This window comes from Paracoccidioides lutzii (genome assembly GCF_000150705.2).
Source record: "Paracoccidioides lutzii Pb01 unplaced genomic scaffold supercont2.3, whole genome shotgun sequence".
Lineage (NCBI taxonomy): Eukaryota > Fungi > Ascomycota > Eurotiomycetes > Onygenales > Ajellomycetaceae > Paracoccidioides > Paracoccidioides lutzii.
In genome coordinates, this window is record NW_015440949.1 from 1,572,792 (window position 1) to 1,594,167 (window position 21,376).

Genomic DNA, 21,376 nt, shown 5'->3' on the forward strand with positions numbered 1-21,376 from the left:
CAGAAGGCCAGCGCACACTCCCCAATTGTCAAAATGGAATGCCTGCCCCATCCAACAAGAATTCTGGTGCCTGAGTTAGGAGTACCTTCAGAAGGATGACCAGCTGTGAACATACACCAACCCCGTGTCCTTACATTCTAATAAACGACGGTCCTTTTGGAATAGGTCTTTTCCGAGAATAATAGATGATGGCGTTACATTCGTGGTTGCCTGACCGTCTATAAATATAGTCTAAAAATATTTGAAGGCCATAAGAAAAGCACCCACATTGTGACAAACAGGCACATCCCCAATATAAAACGGTTACAGAGGATAGAAGAAACTTGGTCATTCTGGTAATCACCCCTATGAAATGGCACGAATAACGGTATTGTAGAAAGACTAGTAGTTATATTTTATCAGAGAAACGCTCAACGGTAAATATATCACACCATGAAGAATTGTTGAAGCTGTCATTCCTGGTATGCGTCAGACGGCTATCAACTAAATTACATACGTCTTGTTGTGAACGGTTTACCTGGTTGCAGAGCCTACTTGATAGTAACCATATAATGTTGAATTTTCTCCACATATTTGAGTTAAGTATGAATAGTCTTTGCTGAGTTTTGTCTCCAGGCGGAGACTGGCATGAAAATTCCTTCCATATTGTCGGTGATGGGGCAAATGGAGTATACGGGACTGGTAAACGGATTGTTCGAGAATTTGCCTGGCAACAGGGGAACAGAGGTTTTCTCGCCTGTATGGGACACATATTGATCTTTATGGAGTGTCTCTGTTAGAAAGAATTAGTCAGTAGAACAGTGACAACAATATCTGTCCTTTCAAAGTATGTACAGTAGAGTAGATACGTATGGCTTTTGTGGATGACTCGTTGAGACCACTTGTCAGAAGTGGAATCACCTTCGTGCAAAAGAATATCCACCAAAAATCTCGTCAAAACTCCCACTCCCCTTTTTTTTTCCCCCTTTGTTAGGGCTAATTTCGGAAATGTTTGCACAGAAACACACCACCAAATTGGATGTTGTACGTAAATTATCAGTAGAAAGACATGCATGGACATACATGAACATGGGGGTGAGAAAAGGGGCAACTTGTATAGCCGCAAAAAACTGAAGGAGACACAAGAGAGAGATCATAAATTACTGAGCCAATGAGATTCTACACTCTGCCCTTCTGAAACCACTACTATCGCAAATTCTATCGATAGCCAAGTAACCGTGGTCATAGTCGGTATCAAATGTCCAAGTAAACGCAGACATTTGCCAAGAAAACCGAAAAATAGCTTATTGCACCCCATATGTGGGCTGTATCTCACTCAAGGGGGCGACTCGATGGGTAGATGGCTGGAGTAAAACATTGTGTAACAAGATTGGAGATGACACACATGTCGTATAAAAAGGAAGTACAGATGTTTAGAGGCCGTAGTATCGATACTTTAGACTGTTCGATTCGACCAAGAAACCACATGGTCCGTCTTGCCTGGAGCCGAAGATGTCCAGTGCACCCCTAACGTTTTCTCCATCATGCCTGTCATGTATACGCCGACACCACCAGTCGTGACGATGCTGTTAGTGAAGGGTTAAGTTTTGTTTTGCCATCGAATAAAGCAACGTCAATGAAGAAGTAATGCATTTACCAGAACAACAGCTGGCGCACCACGCATATATCCTCATCCGTGGATATCATTGATGACCTCGTGCCACATGGGCGTGCTGTCTCGCCACGTGGTACAACCTAGCCGAACAAATAACTTCGTGTCTGGTCCAACAAAAATCGGCTTTTCCGGTCCAAATCCAACACGGCGGCTACTTCACTTCTCGCTTGTGCCACAGATCTTAAGGCTCAGCTAATTGGCCGCTCATACATTACATACGGCCCAGCCATGGGCGCCATCAGGAGTAAAGAATGAGAATCAGAGTTACCAATCAAGAATGTCACAGGAATTTCCCCCCAGAAAATCGGGTATTAAAGTCGGAGGAGCGGTTGAGCAACTCTCGCCTTTGAGCGTGGTTGATCCTTGTTGGACCCCGGATATCTTTATCTTTATCGAATGGGCGAGCGCTAGGATCATCCTCCTCCTCCTTTGAAGGCCGAGATTGATGCTGCGCATAGAGCGTTTTCCCTCTCTTCTTTTCCTATAAGAAGCTGTTAGCTATATCCGTACACTTCATGTCGCACGAGATGATAAACGTACATTATATTCCTGTACACGCTTCAACATCGCAGCGTCGTATTCAGATGCTTCCCCTGAGCGCCCTGTAACATTGGAAGATGCTGGGGCTTTGATTCCCATGACCTCAGCCTCTAGCCGCTTCCTCTTCTCGTCTGCCGTTTCAGTCCAAGTGCCGGCAACTCCACTGAGCGAAGGTTTAGCGGTTGCACTTCTACCCATGTTGAATTTCCGATTGCGTATCTTCGTTGGATCAACACGTGAAGACCAGTCGCCATGCTCCGGCGGATGAAGCATCCAGTCATCTCGTCGGGTGGGTTGTGATTCTTCAGACGTTGAATTCAACTGGATTTCCTCCTTGTATGTCTGTTGAGTTGTATCCGTATGAGTTGGAGGAAGGGGGGGTCCGTAATTGTCGTCGCTCTCGTTGTCGCTGCAGCTGGTACTCTTGTCTTCTACTATATTTGGTGGCATGGTTGGCCCGATAACCCTTTGCTTTTTATTCCGGTCACCTGTGTCATTTGAAAGGGCCTTGACAACGTGTTGGGGCCTATCATTTATGTCGCTATCCTCATCCCGCTTGCGCTTTTCCCCTGGTGAAAAAGGCCTCTGGGAGCCTGCTGGGGCCATGATTTGGTTCTATTTGATAGGTTAGGGGTACTCGAGGTTTAGTAAAGTATGGAATGGGCTCACTGTTAAGAATTCAAATTACTGTACAATGTCTGCAGATAATATCCCTGATCGTTATCCTCCGTATAACTATATAGACTTGTGGGTCTTGATCATGAGCCGAAGATATGTGTCCGGAATATTATTGCCCCTCCCCGATGCGTAAACGGCTTAGCGCCGGCGCGGAAATAACCTTGTTTCAAACATTAACTCGTGTTTGATACGTTACTCTTACTGGTTATTCGGATACATATGGCTTGGTGATGATCAATGGTGAGCTGCGACATTTTGGCTTGCTCGAGGCCCTGAAACCGAGGGACGGGCACTGTTTGCTATACATGTACATGTACATACCAATGTGTAAAATCAATGTTGGTTTATATCCTAATGTTCTTCTTTGCTACTATAAGATATCACCGGTGTTTTGACCTGGCTATCTCCGAGCCTATGAATTACAGAATTCACCATCTTGTTGATCGATAAGGCTGTACTTAGTGTCTCTTTGATTTGACAAGATGCTGATGGGCTTGAAGCGCAATTGAGACGAGAAAATCATCCCGAGAATATATCTTTTTCAAATGGCCATATGCCGATGATGCTTGGCTGACTGCAAGAAATAGGGCTGGGCTAGGCTGAGCCATGATATTATATTAGGGATGAACGTGGTCCTCTCATCGATGCGTGGGATTCACACATGCGAGTTTGTGCTCGCAGAACTCTATTTTGGATGGAAACGGGAATGAGTATGGAGATAACGCAAAGTAAATACTGACCATTGGGGATATGGAGGGCGGCGGTGGAACAGTTCTTATGAGAAACCTTGCGAGAAGGGTATTTGGGTCATCTTAGAGAGAGAAATTGTGAGAGTTGTTGAGTGATTTCTGCTCTCTATGCGAATATAAATAGGCTCCTTATTTTCACTTCTTTGATATACCCCTCTCCTTAGAGAGTATAGGCGTCCGCATTTCCACGCCTGTGCATCTAGTGGGTTAATTGAATTAATCGGTCTTTATTTCCATATTTCTCCTAGTTTGTTTTCTGTATTTGAAAATGCTATCATATCGTACTAACAGTCGACTTCATTTGAGTCCATATAGAGCCCGGATTACTATAATAATGATAGTTGACTCCCACCTAGCCACGGTCACAATAGGTCCCCATATATATATGTGAGCATAAATAACAATAAACACCCCAAATCCAAAAGAACAAGAAGAATAGCACCCCAAGACCAAATTTCCCCTAAAGGAAGCCAGACGTAGGGTTTAGACCAGTCTACTTCACCGAGGCTCCACTCCATCACTCACCCCTTCGAAATTTCGAAAACTCCTTCTTTGGGACCAAGCAGAGCAGCCAAGAATCAGCAAGGCTTCATGAACTTTTTTCCTGCGATAGCCTCGAGCTGCCCAATATTCCTAGCCATCTGCAGTATTCACACCGCAGCTTCAGTCCAGTCGTTAATTCCGAGCCGACCTCCTGGAGCTGTTCGTGCTGACTTGTAAAAATAATAAGAAATGGATAGCAGTCATATCAGCTTGAGTAAAGAACGCTCGGAGAAGCATCCACTCCGTTATTTTCGAAAACCTGAAGAACAAGTGTAAAAACAGCCGTCAAGCACTATCGATATCCATCGCATCAGGATCATCCTGTGAATTCAGATCAAGCGACTCAGGCGAAGGAAGCAATGCAGACGATGATGGTGGCAGCAAATCCATCAACGAACCGTTCATTTCATGACTCAGAAAATGTTGCGTAATGATTTTCTCCTCCCCCTCCCCCTCCACTTTCTCTTTCTCCCTCTGATCAGCGATCGCCTTCTCTCGCGCACGCTCCCTAGCCTCAATGATCGCTTTGCGCACACTATCCTGGGGCTCTGGGACACTCAGCGAGGACGGCAGCCGGTACAAGACCAGTTCATTTCTGGCGGGTGGCTTGGTGCTTAATAACGACTTGGGCACGGACATCAATTTCTTCTCGATCTCTGGAAGGATTGCGACATTATTTTCCTCAGCTTCGATCTTTGCAAATTCGCTCTCTAGATCGTGGATGTAGATTCTATCTTTTGTCTCGTCTATCTGCATTGATTCGTTCGTAGCAGCAGCAGCAACAGCGGCAGGGAGCTTGGGTTGTTCGGCCCCAAAGCCTGAGGTTGGCGTCTCCTTGATAGTGCAAGCATCATCCAGTATCGATGGCAGATAAGACTGGCCTGCAGGAGAAGACAGAAAAATAAAAAACAACGACTTTGTTAGTGAATTGATTTTATTCTAAAGTCAAGCCGATAAAATAAATAATCAGAGCTGGTACAAACATCGATAGTTGGCGAGTAAACATACCAATACGACCAATATGCAGCAATCCAAACTTTTTCGCAAGGCGTTGCTCGCCCTCAAGCTCTTCGGCAGCGTGTCTTTTTTTGCCACGGACCTCCGAGGCCAAAGACACCCCACTCACCGGTGCCATCCAACGCCCGTATTCTAAACAGCAGAATCTTTCTTTTCGCAGATCCCGTAACTCGTGAGGGAGGAGTCGCGTGTCTGAGAACTAGACAACGCTGTGAGGAACCGGCATAGCTGTCCCGTTTTCGCCACTCGTTAACTGCCTTGTTCCTTGCGTTTTGATCCGTTTGGATGGGAGTAGGGGGTGAGAGAGTGAGTGGTGTGGTGCTGCACCAGGGATTGAGTTTGACTCGCTACTGTTCTCGCTCTGTCTACTGCAATTTGGTGGAGGTGGTGGGTGTTAATGTTGGTGGTTCTGTTCCTGTGCCTTTGCCGCCTTCGAGACGTTTCTTCGCCTGGCACCTTTTCTCCCCCGCCATCACCAACACCCTTTCAACTACGCCCCTCTTCTTCCGCCGCCACAACAGCACTCTCCCACGATCTCAGGCGGCTCCCAATATGACTTCGACGCAAAGGGTAGAGCAGCCAGAATGGCCTGCTTTGCGAGTGCGAAATGCGTTTTTGGATTTTTTCAAAGATAACGGCCATACCTTTGGTAAGAAGAGTCATACCTCAAATCTAACTATTTTTTTTATGACTACGTATAATTAAACAAGTCTTTACTAACTAGTTGGTCGCATCTAGTGCCCTCTTCTTCTGTCGTGCCCCTCTCAGACCCTACTTTACTATTCGCAAATGCGGGAATGAACCAGTACAAGGCCATCTTCCTAGGCACCGTTGAACCGAATTCAGACTTTGCGCAGCTGAAACGTGCGCATAACACGCAGAAGGTGGATGGCGTTCCTTTGTACACTTCTGTCTTGATAAATATGCAGATGGCTAACATATAGAATAGTGTATACGTGCCGGTGGAAAACATAATGTATGTTCTTGCGCTGTAACATGCAACGTCACAAGTGATTAGCACTGACGTGATTCCTCTAGGACCTCGACGATGTTGGGAAAGATAGCTATCACCATGTGAGTTTGGGCTCTAATAACAGACAAGATTCTATTTCGTGCGACGGTACTGATATGTTCTTTACTCAATCGATAGACTTTCTTTGAAATGCTGGGAAACTGGAGTTTCGGGGACTACTTTAAGAAAGAAGCTATTCGTTACTCATGGGACCTTCTCACCAAAGTCTACGGCCTCGACCCTGACCGGCTATACGTGACTTACTTCGAGGGGAATCCAGATGCAGGCATTGAACCAGATTTGGAAGCCAGGGATCTATGGTTGTCCGTCGGCGTTGCAGAGGATCACCTCCTTTCAGGAAACATGAAAGATAATTTCTGGGAGATGGGAGAACAAGGGCCATGCGGACCCTGCAGTGAAATCCATTACGATAGGATTGGAGGCCGCAATGCCTCCCACCTCGTGAACCAAGATGACCCCAATGTGCTGGAAATCTGGAATAACGTTTTCATCCAATACAATCGCGAACAGGACAAGTCGCTACGATCTTTACCCAACAAGCACATCGATACTGGAATGGGCTACGAACGACTTGTTTCGATTCTCCAGAACAAATCGTCAAACTACGACACGGATGTCTTCACCCCCCTGTTCGAGAAGATCCGCGAGATTACAGGCTCCCGTCCATATACTGGAAAATTCCACGAAGAGGACGTTGACGGAGTCGATACTGCTTACCGCGTTGTTGCTGACCATATTAGGACATTAACCTTTGCGATATCCGATGGGGCTGTGCCAAACAACGAGGGTCGAGGCTATGTGGTACGACGAGTTCTCCGTAGAGGTGCTCGGTATGCGCGCAAGTATCTGAACGTTGAAATCGGCGGGTTCTTCTCGCAAATCGTACCTACACTGGTTGAGCAGATGGGTGATATGTTCCCTGAAATCAAACGGAAGGCAACGGACGTGATGGAAATTCTGGATGAGGAGGAAATTTCTTTCGCGAAGACACTCGACCGTGGAGAGCGCCTCTTTGAAGAATATGCCCTCCAGGCTAAACAAAAAGGCCTGGACAGATTACATGGGGCAGATGTGTGGAGACTCTACGATACGTTTGGTTTCCCTGTGGATCTGACCCAGCTCATGGCTGAAGAGCGAGGTTTGAAGATTGATAACGGTGAATTCGAAGAAGCCCGGCTAAGGGCTAAGGAGGCAAGCAAGGGTCAGGGAAAACTAACAAAGGATGTTGTCAAACTTACTGTCCATGACCTCGGCCTCCTTGAGACCATGGATGACGTTCCCAAGACGGACGACAGTGCGAAGTTTGGCAGAGGCAACATCACCTCCCAGATCAAAGCCATCTACCATAACAAGAAGTTTGTTAATTCCTCAAAGGATATCCCAGAGGGCGAACAATTCGGTATTATCCTTGACCGCACCAACTTCTACGCAGAACAGGGTGGCCAGGAATATGATACTGGAAAGATCATCATCGACGGCAAGGCAGAACTTACTGTTGAGGACGTTCAAGTATATGGAGGATACGTACTTCACACTGGCTTCATGAAGTATGGTTCCTTCAACGTAAACGACTCTGTGATCGCAGAATATGACGAGCTCCGAAGATGGCCTATCAGAAACAACCATACGGGAACTCATATCCTCAATTTTGCCCTCCGCAAAGTCCTAGGCGACGGTGTGGAACAAAAGGGTTCCCTCGTCGCCGCTGAAAAGCTTCGTTTCGACTTCTCCCACAAATCCGCCGTCTCAGACTCAGACCTCGAGGAAATTGAAAGGATATCCACTGACTACATCCGCCAAAACTGCGCCGTATACGGTAAAGATGTCCCCCTCTCTATCGCACGTGAAATCACAGGTGTGCGCGCCGTCTTCGGTGAAACATATCCAGATCCCGTCCGTGTCGTCTCCGTCGGTGTCGAGCTCGAAGAGATCCTCAAAGATGTCCACGACCCCCGCTGGAAGGAAATCAGCATCGAATTCTGCGGCGGCACACATGTGCAGAAGACGGGAGATATCAAAGATCTTGTCATTCTCGAAGAGAGCGGGATTGCCAAGGGCATCAGACGCATTATTGCCGTGACGGGCGAAGAAGCACACGAGGTACAGCGGATCGCCAAGGAATTCGGCGAGCGTCTGAAGCGTTTCGAGAAGATGGAGCTGGGCCCTAAGAAGGAGATGGAGGCCAAGTTACTACAGGTGGATCTGAATCAGCTGACGATATCCGCCGTTGAGAAGGCGCAGTTCCGCGAGCAGTTCACGCAGATCCACAAGAAGGTGTTGGAGGGCCAGAAGGCGGCGCAGAAACTAGAATCGAAGAAGGCACTCGATGCGATTATGGGGTATTTCCAGGCCCCTGAGAATAAGGATGCACCCCATCTTGTGCTGCAGTTGCCCATCTCGGCGAATGCCAAGGCAGTTAGCGATTCGTTGAATTTTGTCAAGACAAAGATGCAGGATAAGTCGCTTTACGTGTTTGCGGCGGATAAGGAGGCTGGGAAGATTGTACATGGATGTCATGTTGCAGAGGTACGTTATTTAGAGGTCCTTGTCTGTTTATGTTCTATCGCATACTCGGCTTATGCTAACAGAATGACTTCAAATGTTACAGAACCTAAGCCAACAAGGCGCATCTCCGAACGATTGGGCCAATTCCGTGGCCAACGTTGTTGGCGGACGTGCAGGAGGCAAGGCGCCCATCTCCATTGGAAATGGGACGGACGCTGACAAGCTTGATGAGGCTATAAAGGCTGCTACAGAGTACCTGGAGAAGTTTAAGCTCTGACTTGCTGGCTGAGCGTTGAGGCACGACAACTACGGATTAGAATTAAGTATCATTGTTTTCTTTGTTTTACTGAAATAGCTTCATATTGTGTAATACTTTTTTGCGATATAAATACCTACTTAGCCATTATATTTTAATTTTCATGGAGGATCTTTAGAGGGGAGAGGGGGAAAATCAAGATATCAACTGATGCTTGTTGAGTTTGTTTCATTTCACATTCGTAAAGCACCACAATCCACTCGGGAATGTCTTTGGAGAGGCACCAGGCCATCTCAACCTGATGAATCTGATTGAAACATGAAAGGTTCTTATTTTGTCAAGCAAACTCTCTCTCCGACCTCCATCACTATTTGTGCACGTAGCAAAAGTAGCTAGCGTCCCCTCGAAGTACAAATACATCATCGAACTGAGACATGAATCATATTAATTATTCATAAGTCCATGTCTCAATAGCAAATTTTGCATTTTCTCCACCCTCCCTTTCACTTCATCGGATCATTCCTTCTTTCTTCCGCTTTCAAGCTTAGATTACACTGATCAACTCTCAGATCTGGCCACACTGTGCAATAACGACATCCTGGCTCGGCTTGTCTCTCTTGGTGTTGGTGTTCTCAATCCGACGCACGACATCGTTCATGTCCTCAATCACCTGGCCGAAAACCACGTGCTTGTTGTTGAGGAATGGTGTAGCAGTGGTTGTGATGAAGAACTGACAGCCATTGGTATTGGGGCCAGAGTTCTATGGACGGAAATTAAAATGAAATTAGTCGGCTGGAGATGGAGACGCAGGATACTGTTGTGCGCCGCATTGCATGAATGAGAGTGGGAATAGGGGAAGGTGTGAAAGGATAAGACACTTACAGCCATACTCAAAAGGCCTGGGCCGTCATGTGGGATCTTGAAGTTTTCATCAGCGAACTTGCCGAAGCCGTAGATGCTCGCGCTACCAGTTCCATCACCATTGATGAAGTCACCACCTTGAATCATAAATTCTTTGATCTGTAGAAACTATTGGTTAGACATAAAGGGTTATTTTGGTAAGAAGCAAACACGCAATGACTATACACATTCAATTATGTGGTGCCAGACGCTGATGACGTAATTGAGTTGTACATCAAATCCTCCCAATCAATGGTGGAAAAGGGAAATGACAAGCTAAAATAAAGACAAACAAAGACGTAAAGTAGACACGATAGGCACGGACAACTAAGAATGGAAAGGTCATCAAGGAAACAGAAAAATTTTCATACCACACGGTGGAACTTGGACCCTTTGTAGCCCTGAGGTTTACCACGGGCATTTTTGGCCTCGCCAGTGCAGAACTGGCGGAAGTTCTCGGCAGTCTTGGGGGTGACATCTGCGAAGAGCTCCATCTTGATCCTCCCTAGCTCTTGTCCTATGGGAAAGGGTTAGCATTGCCTGGAGGTTGTTGATAGACATGGACATATGAAACTCCAGCATCAAGGAGAAAGAAAGCTAAACAAAGAGCTCGTGAGTGATGGGTATTATGACGCGTGAGAGGTTGACTGGAATGAGGTATAAATATAGTGTATACGAGTTCAGCAGTTTCAGCAATTTCCAGATGGGTAACTCTGGATACAGCGAGTGAGAATGCATATTTGCACAGAACAAACACATTTTGGTGTTCTAAACACCTTAAGATCTTTCTTGTGTCTCAATAATAATCTCCTCCTATATCTCCCAAGTATTACGCAACAAGGACAACCATTGACTAACGGAATGAATGGATGCAATAATATATGTACATACCTCCAAGAGTGATATCGAAGAAGACCACTGGGTTGTCTGGATTGCGGCGGGGACGGGCGACCATTTTGAGTGTGTGTACTACTGAACGACTTAAAGATTAAAGAGCGTGTTTGGAATTGTGATTAATTGGGTCTCCGGTAAGTGATTCCAGCCAGAATTGAGCATCTGGAGTGTTTTTTGCCTGGTGAAGAATTGCTGTTTAGTATCAGAATGAAAAAAGAGGGAGAATAACTATATTAGTGGATTAAGTAATAAAGGGTCTGGAGACCGATTCACGTGATCCAGACAGCCATGCATCTATGGTTGTAAGCTAGCAAACCATCCCAATATCAGAGGATGCATGAACTTGATATTTGTTGTTAGATTATGGCCTGGCTGGTGAAATGATTAAAAATTTCAATTTTAATGCCTTCTGAGAAGTTTTGAACCTTGTACTAAGTTGATTGCATTCATGAAAAAACTTGATAATTTATTTTAGTTTTAAAATACAATTTTTTATATTTATAAATATGTATTTTATTATAATAAATTAATTATTATAATATAATCAATTAATGAGTAAATAAGAATGCTAAATAAATAGTTTTTTTAAAAAAAAACTTAGTTAAATTATAAAATCAAATAATCAAATTAGAATTTTTCATATAATTTATATAGATTTATTGCTTAGTTCTATTAATCAGATTCTGTTAGGCTCAGCGCGCCGGCGCCAAGATTAGGTTTATTCCTATCACGTAATACCATCACGTAATCCAGTAGATTGTGTGGGATGGTTGGTCTTCCATTGGTGGGAGGACTGGCCAGCTAACTGATATACGCGTACATCACGTGAGGTGGTGCGGCTACAGATTGTTTGTGATCTGATCACGTGACCACATGGATTGGTTGTAATTGGGGCAGACCCCGGCACCCCCTTTTCCCTTGTTGGAGAGATTCCCCGGCTACCCGAGGTCACGTGCATCTATATATTTATTAGTTGTAGCTAGCTCGCTTAGAGTCCCACAATACAACAAGGTTAAAAATGGTCCTCTAAGAGGTTATGAGACCCTTGAATTAGAGGTCTTTTACTGTGAACAATGTGAGAAGAAGCTGTGAATAAACAGCTAAAAATAAAGTGAGAAAAAATATAAATAACAATTGAATGACATCAATAATCAATTTACATTCAGGTGAAATGCTAGATTTGATAGAAAAATATATATCAAAAAGAAGATAAAATTAAGAATCTAAGAATAGAATCTTAGAAAATAGAACTTCAGAGTCTGCAGATTCACTATCTACATTTATTACAGTCTGTTGAAGTGTTTTTGAAGTATTTAAAATAGACAAGATGATTCTGAAGAAATCAGATAAGTCTAATAATACATATAAAAATCTGATTGATGAAATGTTAGAGAATACAATTGACTCTAGTGATTAGATATCAGAAGTTAGTAAAGAAACTCTGATGAGATTAGAGATTGCAAAACTTCAGCAAGAAGTTGAAATAATGAGAGCTAGTAGAAAAATATTTATTATCAATGCTAGCAGCAATGAAATGAACAAAAATCTTGCAAATTATCTACAGAAAAAAGAGAAAACTACTGTTGTAATGAAGATCTTAGCTAAATTTAAAAATTAAATAAAGTACATCAAGAAATTTATCATTCTAACTAATTTTACAAACTATTTAATATAAAGAAAAGAGATGATACTGATCACTAAGCAATTTGAAATCAATAATATTTTTAATGAAAAGCAATCTGCTCTGAAGAATGATATTAGTATGAATATGCAATATTTTTGAACTGAAAAAAATATATAGCTCTATAATCATATATTGTCTTCAATCTTCTCATAAGCAAAATCTCATTTTACAATACTCTTAAATCATTAGTTGTCAGCATATATTTTATAAATAATTATAGAAGAGAAATTCTCAGAGAGATTTGCAGTTTATCATATCTATTTTTTTGAGAAACTAATTAGCTTGACAGCTAAGACAAAAGATTTAAAAAGAGCTTTTATAGAATATCTGATCATTATTCAGACTAAATATACTTATTTGAAATATAAAATTAAAGATTTTATTCTCTTTGACTATTTGTTAATTGATGTCAGTGCTGAATGAATATCATTCATCAGAGATAGAATGAATCATACTGAAAAAGATGCTAACATCTGCAATATTGAGACAGATTTCATGAAACTGTGTTGAGATATTTTATTGTGTCTATCAGCTGCTGAACAGAATATTATTTTAATAAATATAAGATATTCTGCAAATAATACTTAAGATTCATAAAAAAAAAATAAGAGTAAGAATAAAAATTTAAGAATTAAAGACAAAGATAAAGATAAGAAGTTTAAGCAGAATAGTAATAATATGAAAAAGATATATTATTACTATCAGAAGACAGAGCATCTTATGACTGACTATTAAATAAAATATTCAAAAAAATATTTTACAGACTATAAAGAAAAGAATAAATATAAAAATAAGAATAAAGATAGCACTGTTTCAGTTCATAATATTGTAAAGTAAGTATTTTCTGCAAAAGAGATAATTTATTTTAATGATGAAGTGATAGAAAATATCTGAGTTTTAGACTCTGAATCAGAAGTTCATATCATATCTCTGAAGAATAATGTTGAGGTTATGTTTCAAAGAATGAATGTTATATTGAAGATAGTAGATGAATTTACAATATCAGTAGCAGATGTAAAAAGAATATACATCTCAAACTGAAGATTAATTTAATAAGTCTCAGAAAACTTATGTGTAAAGATTATACCTTCAAACAATTAGTGTACAGCAATAATTATTCAATCTTGATAATATCTTCTGATAAAATAATAAATTTTATAGTATATTTAAATGAAAAGAATATTTATATGATGAAGAAATTATCAGTATTAAGAGATTGATTTGTTTTGCAATATCAAATGATGATTTTGAACTTATATATATCTTGCAATCAAATGATAATTCTCTAATGAAGCTGCTTAAAAGAAACATCAAAACTTTAAAATATATAATGACACAGTGATATTAAAAGCTAAGTCATTTAAACTCAGTAAATATATCAAGAATGACTGCAGATTCTAGACTAGAAATGTGAATAATAGATTAAAGAATCTTGTCATTCTACAAGATATATGTACTAGCAAAAATAATCTGTCTGTTCTTTGTCTCAATGAGCAGAGCTATCAAATCAGTAATAAGATTTTTTGTGAATCTTGCAGAAGAAGAAAAAACACTATATGATGAAGAAAATCTACTTACTGAAGAAGATGCAAAATATTAAATGAGAATTATAGATGATGTCACTTGCTTTAAATGAATTATTCTGATTGTCATAAAAGCAGAGATCACATCAGTGCTCATGAGCTTCATTGATATGATTGAGGTAATGTTTCAATAATCTGTAAAAACTCTGCACTGAAATGATAATAAAGAGTTTAAAAGTGATGATCTCAAGATGTTTTACAAGAATAAGAGAATAGTATATGAAGTGACAACTTTAAATATATCTCAATCAAATAATTCTGCAGAATGTGTGAATCAATTAGTGATGAATAAGATAAGAAGTTTACTATTTAATAGTGAGTTTGTCAAAGAGCTTTGAAATGAAGCAATATAAGTAGCTGTAATGTTGATAAATATATTTTCTACATTAATAAAGATTTTTGACTGCAAAGATGACAGTTCATTAATATCTTTTAAAGTCTAAACAGAGGTTCAATTATCAGCTTATTGAATCTTCAGATAAGGATACAAGATTTATAATAAGAATCTGAAAGTGACAAATAAGCTTGCAGATAGAACAGATGACAAAGAGTAATGGTTAATGAATTATCAAAAATTGCATCAATATTATATATGAGACTCAAAGGAATGCAAATTAGAGATTACTAAAAATATTATTTTTGATGAAGATCTTATCACAAAATCTGTTTCTGCAAATGCTGTGAGTGAAGCTATTGAGATAATAAGAGAAGACATTAAACTGTTAAAGAAATTAGATATTGTCAACTCTCTGAATGACTGATATCATTGTCTGCTAAAACAACTAGCAAAAGATAAATCAGAGATTCTGAAGATATTGATTAATGATGATCTGAAGAATGTTATTGATCTAATCTATCTGCTTGATGAGATAAAGCTAGTCAAAGATAATGAATCTGAGATATTTGCCAGTGATACAGATTCTATCCTGAGCATATTTATGAATCACTCAAATAATCTGACAGAAGTGAAGAAGAGCTGAGATTGAAATTACTAACTTGAGATAATAAGAAATAAAGTCAAAATATTTAAGAATAAAAAAATATATATTATCATTATAAAGATACTTGAGATGAATATACTGATGAGCAAATAAATATTTAATTATAAGTTGAATAATAGAGATAAGATAATTCATTTTAAAGTCTACTGAGTAATTAAAGAATTTCTACAGTAGCAGAGTATTCACTACTTCAAGTTCTATGCTACAGTTATCTCAAGGTCTATAAGTCACTTTCTATTTACTATATTAACTGCTAGAGATTAGAAATTAAAGTTGATTAACTATATATCAGTATTTTTAAATAATGTACTATCATAGAATGAAATGATCTATATGCATTTTTCTACAGATATTAAACATAAAAAAGAAGAACTGATGAGTCTTCTTAAACAGAGCTTGTATGATATGAAGCAAGCTGCAAGAACCTGATATTTTATGATGATAGAGCATCTCATATTACTGAGATTCAGAATTTTAAAATATGATAAAAGATTTCTATTTTATTCTATCTGCAAGATCTATATAATATTGCATGTTGATGATTGCAGAGTTACAGACCTTAAAGAGACAGAATTAGATTGAATATTAAGTGAGATATAGAAGAAATTTAATACAAAAGATATTGAAGAAGACAAGTTTTATCTTAAGATAAAGATCAAATACAGATCAAATAATGACTTAGTAATCTCACAGATTCACTACATTGAAGAAATTCTTGAAAATTTTAAGATGAATAAAGTTAACCTCACTGACTATAAGATGCTGAACCCCTAGATTTGCTCTGGCTAGCTGACTCAGCCTAGCCATCATTTGCACGTGCGCACATGATCATGCTACATGAGCTTGCTTAAGCTTGTATTCTTATCTTATTCTTTTCTTCCCTTTCTCAAGCAATTTGTCCTTTTTATATAGGAGGACTAGTCTTTAGTTCTTAGAGCTTAATCCTCTATATTATAAATTACTTCACTCCTTTCATTGATAGATTACTGAGAGTCTTAATCCTGTATCATGAAGCTCAGTAAGTATGCTGACATATGATAGACTATTGAGAGTCTTAAATTCTGCATCATGAAGTTCAGTGATAGCACTGGTATATAAATAGACTGGGTTAGCAATCATGCTAACAAATGAACAAGCAACATTGAAAATGTCTAGCTGAATGAGATAAAGCAGCAGATTTGTACAACAAATACACAAATGAATCAATACAAAGCAATAAGCAGAAACACCTCTAGCAGCTTTGAACAACAATTAATAGCCTTTCTTCAATAGCAGAAACAGGTTCAGTGTGAGAACAGAGATTTAATAGCAGCTCAGCAAGCTGAAATAGCTAATCTATGACAAGCTTTGAACATCTCAACATTAACCCTCTCTCAATTGAATCTGCAATCACTCATTGCAGTCAGAAGATCAAAAATCAAGCTACTGAATTGCAAAAAGTATAATGATTCTAATCTGAAGCACTACTCTCAGTGAGAGCTAAAGCTTCAATCAAAACTTAAGATCAATGGGAAAGCTTTAAGTAATAATGAGAAATGTACTTGGTATGTGTACTCAAGACTAGAAGAAATGGCAGTAGCTTAAGTTTACCCCTGAGTTGAGAATAATAAGAACAAGATCAACTTCACAGTAGAGAGCTTACTGAAGTAGATATGCATACTCTTTAGTGATTCTGCATGATAGAAAAAGGCTATGCAAAAGCTCAACAATCTACAACAGAGTAGAAGAGCTTTCTTTGACTTTCTGTCTAAATTTAATTAGCTACTACTGGAAGCTGATGATCACAGATGAGATGATCACATTAAAAAGAGGTATTTGAAATCTGCTCTAAGCATGGAGCTAAGAGAAGACATGATGAGCATAAAAGAACTGTTTCTCTACAAGAATTACTGCAAGGAGCTTAGATTAGTTGTGTTAGGCTCAGCGTCCGACCGAAGGCCGGTGCCCGGTTAGACTCGACGTCGGATTAAGCTCGGCGCCCGATTAGGCCTAACCCACATCACGTGACCATGCGACCATGCGGGTCGCTCGATTAGGCCTAATCCATATCACGTGACCACACGACCATGCAGGTGGTTATAATCCACGCAGGCCCCCAGCACCCCCTTTCATCCCATCAAGCTTAGTATTTCATTATATAGCAGTTAGCAACGCAGAGAGTCTTTCTTCTTATGCAGCTCACATTCGCTCCCTAACAAGTTGATCACCAACTCTCTGAGCTTAAGACTTTAAGACAGTGATCTAAATATTACAAGGACAGATCTTCTTCAGATCATACAATGTCTAATTCACACTCTCTACTTTATCATGCTGTTCTTGATCAATGAAACTGGTCTCAAGCTTCCACTGATGATTTGATGAATCTCTCTTCTGATGCTGTGACTCCAAGTGCCTGCCATGTCAAATTGATAAATCAGACAGAGGTTAATCAATGAAGAGAGCAAGGCCTATGCCTGAGATGCAGAGCTGGAGATCATATGATTAGAAGCTGCTCATTCAAACCTCTCAGACACTCTGTCACCTTTATGATAGCTAAGATGATTCTCAAGCTGGTACTGAACAATGACAATGTGGATATGAGTGAGGATTCAGAAAAAGAATAGCTTCAATCAAAAAATATTAAAAGAAGTAAAATAAAAAGCTTATGAAGAAGTAATGAAGAAGATTTAAATCTAAGATGATATTCAAACTCTTCACTATTGATGCTCTAGTAGATAATATCTTTTTGACTAGAGCAATGATAGACAGTGAATGTAATGTCTATGATCTTATTTCTCAATCCTACATTAACAAGCATAAGCTCCTGTGCATTGAAATTCTCCCTGTTAAAATGATTGGCTTTGAAGACTCTATGAAACTCTCCACAAGCATAGTGACTAGCATTCAAATTGATATAAGTGGTTATGTAACTGAATGAGCCTTTCTCTATGTGGTGAATGATTTACATGGTCATGATATGTATCTAGATGACCTCTGGCTGGCCCAGCAAAAGGTGACTGTGATCTTTTATCAAAGAATTGTGAGATTTGAAGAGAGTGACATAGTAGAGCCTAGTTCAAATGCAAAAGCTGATGTGATTCCCATCTCTGCCATAAGCTTCTCTATGTAAAGGGTTAAGCTCTAAGAACTAGAGGCTAGTCCTACTATATAACAAGGACGAATTGCTTGAGAAAGGGAAGAAAAAAATGAGATGAGAACTCAAGCTTAAGCAAGCTCACGTAGCATGATCACGTGCGCACATGCAAATGATGACTAGGCTGAGTCAGTCAGCCAGAGCAAATGATGACTAAGCTGAGTCAGTCAGTCAGAGCAAATCTAGGGGTTCAATTCCTTATAATATCCTTCTTCTCCCTCTTTGTTGCAAGCCTTTACAACTATTTAAAGCCCTCTTTACACCTAATTTTGCCTGCTGAGAGGCCTTCCAAGTGTTCAAGACCTTCACTTCTTGTAGGAGACTTGCATCATTCCATATAGGCTCAGCTCAACTTACTCATTTAACAAGATATTGTTTTTTCCTTCAGTAGATTTGTTCACTCTGAATTTCCTCAATCTCAAACTCAGGTCCTTCTGAGATCTCTATAGTGAGTGATTGTCAGTCAGTTTGCCTCTGACTAGATAGAGAATCTATCACTGCAGCATGTAGAAACTTTATATTAAAGACATTGTGAATGTCAGATGAGACATTCAGTCAGTAAGCATAAAATTCTATCTTTTCTAGCACAGTATATTGATTGTATTTCATGTTCAGCTTCTTGCACAGATGATTAGTTCTCATGTTCTCTAAGCTCAATCAGACCTTATCTCTAGATTGAAAGCTTGAAGCTAAGTCTCTTTGTCTATTCATGTATTTCTCTTGAGATTGCTGAGCATTCATCATTTTTACTTGAGCTCACTTCAACACTTCATGAATCTTCCTCATATAATCATCTGCAAACTCAATGGAATTATGTGGTGTTTCAATAAGAAGTGCATCAGCTATATCAATGAAAGAGATGTGAAAAAGATGTGTTAAAAAGAATGAGCTTATGCCTGTTGAGACATCATCTCTATTATTGATGATCAGCTCTGCTAGAGGGAGTCATTCACACCAGTCATTCTGTTGAAAGCTAATGTACTTGTGTAGGTAGATTTTCAGAGTCTGATTCATTCACTCTGTAGCTTCATCAGTCTCTGAGTGATAGACTGTGAAGAGTCATCTCTTAATGTCTAATTTCTCACACATCTGAGTTCAAAACATGTTTGTGAAAGATGACCCTCAATCTGACACTATCATCTTAGATGTGTCATATCAAGAGATGATGTTGTAAAGGAACACTCTAGTCACTGTCTTCACATCAGTTTTCTTAACTGCTTTTAATATAATCTCCTTGATCAGTCTGTCTGTTATAATCATGATGTTTGTGTATTCTTTAGAGCTTGATAAGTTCACAATAAAGTTCATAGAAAGCTCCTGCCACATGTGTTCAGGAATGAGAAGAGGCTTAAGCAGTTCCTGATATTGATCTCTCCATGTGATGTTTGATCTGCAAAGATGACAGTTCTTGATCATTCTTCTCACATCAGTGACATAGTCTGACCAGTAGAACTCATATCTTAGAACTCCTGTCATTTGCTCTCACCCAGGATGGCCAGTAAGAGGTGAGTCATGAGCCTCATGCACTAACCTGGTTCAAAGAGGTTCAAAGTCTGGCACTCACTTATGATCTTGAAAGAGAAGGTTCATACAGCAAATGGTAGATACAGTCATGTCAAAGAGATTGAAAATCTCACTCTAGAATCTGACAGAGGAGATATATCTATATATGATATTTATTATGTTTCAAATCTTACTGTCAACTTAGTGTCTTTTGCTAAGTTAGAGGATCAAGGTTTTCAATATGAACTTTCAAATTTGAATACCTTGCCTTACTTCATCATCAAGGCCCTTAATGGCGTTATTTTTACCGTAATTCATACAGCTCAGAGTTTGATTTATAAAATAGTTGAAAGGATGTTGGAAGTTGACACTCATCATGAGTCAAAAGCAATCTATTTCATAGCAAAATCACATATATATGATAATGATTATGCTAAGGCCTTGGCCATCACTGGCAACAACAATCCTGCCAATGCTCAACCCCAACCTCAAGAATCACCTATAGCCGTGAAAATGCTTGCTGACATCTCTTATGATGAGCTGATGGCACTTGACTGCTGGGTCTTTGTCAAAAAGAATCACCCCAGTGACCTCAATTCTGATGAAGATGGCATATTGCAGAAGTCTAGATGAGTAATTTGCAGCAATTGACTCAAAAAGAGAACATGTCAAGAAACATACACCTCTGTAGTTATAGATACCACAAATCACATTATGTTTGCAATCACTGCAAAATATGGTTGGACCCTATAGCAGGTGAATATAGTGATAGTGTACTTACATAGAAGACTTGGAAAAATAATCTATATGAAGCAATCTACTGGCTTCAAAGAAGGAGCTCCACATATGCTTGTTTGTGCAGTTGAAGAATCTCTATATGAGTTGAATCCAGCTATTAAAATATGATATGATTACTTGACAGCTCTGCTACAGGAGAACAGCTTTACCTCAAGTTCTTATGACCTCATCCTTTGATGACATTCAGCCTGAAAACATCTATATATGACTATATATGTTGACGATCTTTATATTTTTGCGGACGCTCTGAAGAATGCTGATTAGCTAGTTGATGTTCTGCATTAGAAGCTTAAGGTCAAAGATTTGAATGAACTCACAAAATATCTAGACATGGAAGTAAAATATACAAATGGCAGTATTGAATTGATCCTCTGACATTATATCAATTGATTGGTAGAAGATTTCTACCTGGATGATACAACTACTGTCTGAACACTCATGGATGAGAGCCTACATTTGAATGACTCCCCTGTTCCTGAAAAAAAGGCCAGTTTTACAAAACAGCAATTCCAACATGGTGTTGACTGCTTGCAGTGTTTGGCAGTTAAACTGCAGCTGGATATCACTCACATGGCTTCTCTATTGACACAGAAGAATGCTGTCCCTACTCCTAAGATATGAAATGCTCTATTACACATCATTTGATATTTGAAAGACACACGTGAAATCAACATATTTTATGTGAAGAATGATGATGATGATGAACCTGAGAATGAGTTCCTGAATGTGACATATATGCTGATTGAATACACAGATTCTGACTGAGCTAATTTGTTGAATGATGATCAGAAGTCTACTTCTGACTATGTTTTTATGCTTGCTGGTGCATCAATTTCATGATGATCAAGCACACAACTATGCATTTCTTTGAGTTCCAATGAGGCTGAATATGTGGCATTGAGTGA

General features: G+C 39.7%; 4 protein-coding genes across 4 annotated transcripts; 1 reads left to right on the forward strand and 3 right to left on the reverse strand.

Annotated features, from left to right (window-relative positions):
• Nucleotides 1-1,934: 1,934 nt before the first annotated feature.
• Nucleotides 1,935-2,800, reverse strand: PAAG_01775 (hypothetical protein; the record flags this gene model as incomplete). The annotated part of the gene is made up of 2 exons (XM_002796721.2): nt 1,935-2,135; nt 2,195-2,800. 2 exons carry the CDS (start codon nt 2,798-2,800, stop codon nt 1,935-1,937), a joined length of 807 nt encoding a protein of 268 aa, XP_002796767.1.
• Nucleotides 2,801-4,449: 1,649 nt separating this feature from the next.
• PAAG_01776 (hypothetical protein) lies at nt 4,450-5,299 on the reverse strand (the record flags this gene model as incomplete). The annotated part of the gene is made up of 2 exons (XM_002796722.2): nt 4,450-5,045; nt 5,173-5,299. 2 exons carry the CDS (start codon nt 5,297-5,299, stop codon nt 4,450-4,452), a joined length of 723 nt encoding a protein of 240 aa, XP_002796768.1.
• Nucleotides 5,300-5,466: 167 nt separating this feature from the next.
• PAAG_01777 (alanyl-tRNA synthetase) lies at nt 5,467-8,996 on the forward strand (the record flags this gene model as incomplete). Its single annotated transcript, XM_002796723.2, has 6 exons — nt 5,467-5,830; nt 5,920-6,065; nt 6,131-6,157; nt 6,220-6,255; nt 6,332-8,740; nt 8,823-8,996. The coding sequence occupies 6 exons, from the start codon at nt 5,467-5,469 to the stop codon at nt 8,994-8,996; spliced, it is 3,156 nt and encodes a 1,051-aa protein (XP_002796769.2).
• A 544-nt stretch (nt 8,997-9,540) lies between these two features.
• PAAG_01778 (peptidyl-prolyl cis-trans isomerase H) lies at nt 9,541-10,830 on the reverse strand (the record flags this gene model as incomplete). The annotated part of the gene is made up of 4 exons (XM_002796724.2): nt 9,541-9,735; nt 9,858-9,995; nt 10,247-10,392; nt 10,767-10,830. 4 exons carry the CDS (start codon nt 10,828-10,830, stop codon nt 9,541-9,543), a joined length of 543 nt encoding a protein of 180 aa, XP_002796770.1.
• Nucleotides 10,831-21,376: the final 10,546 nt, after the last annotated feature.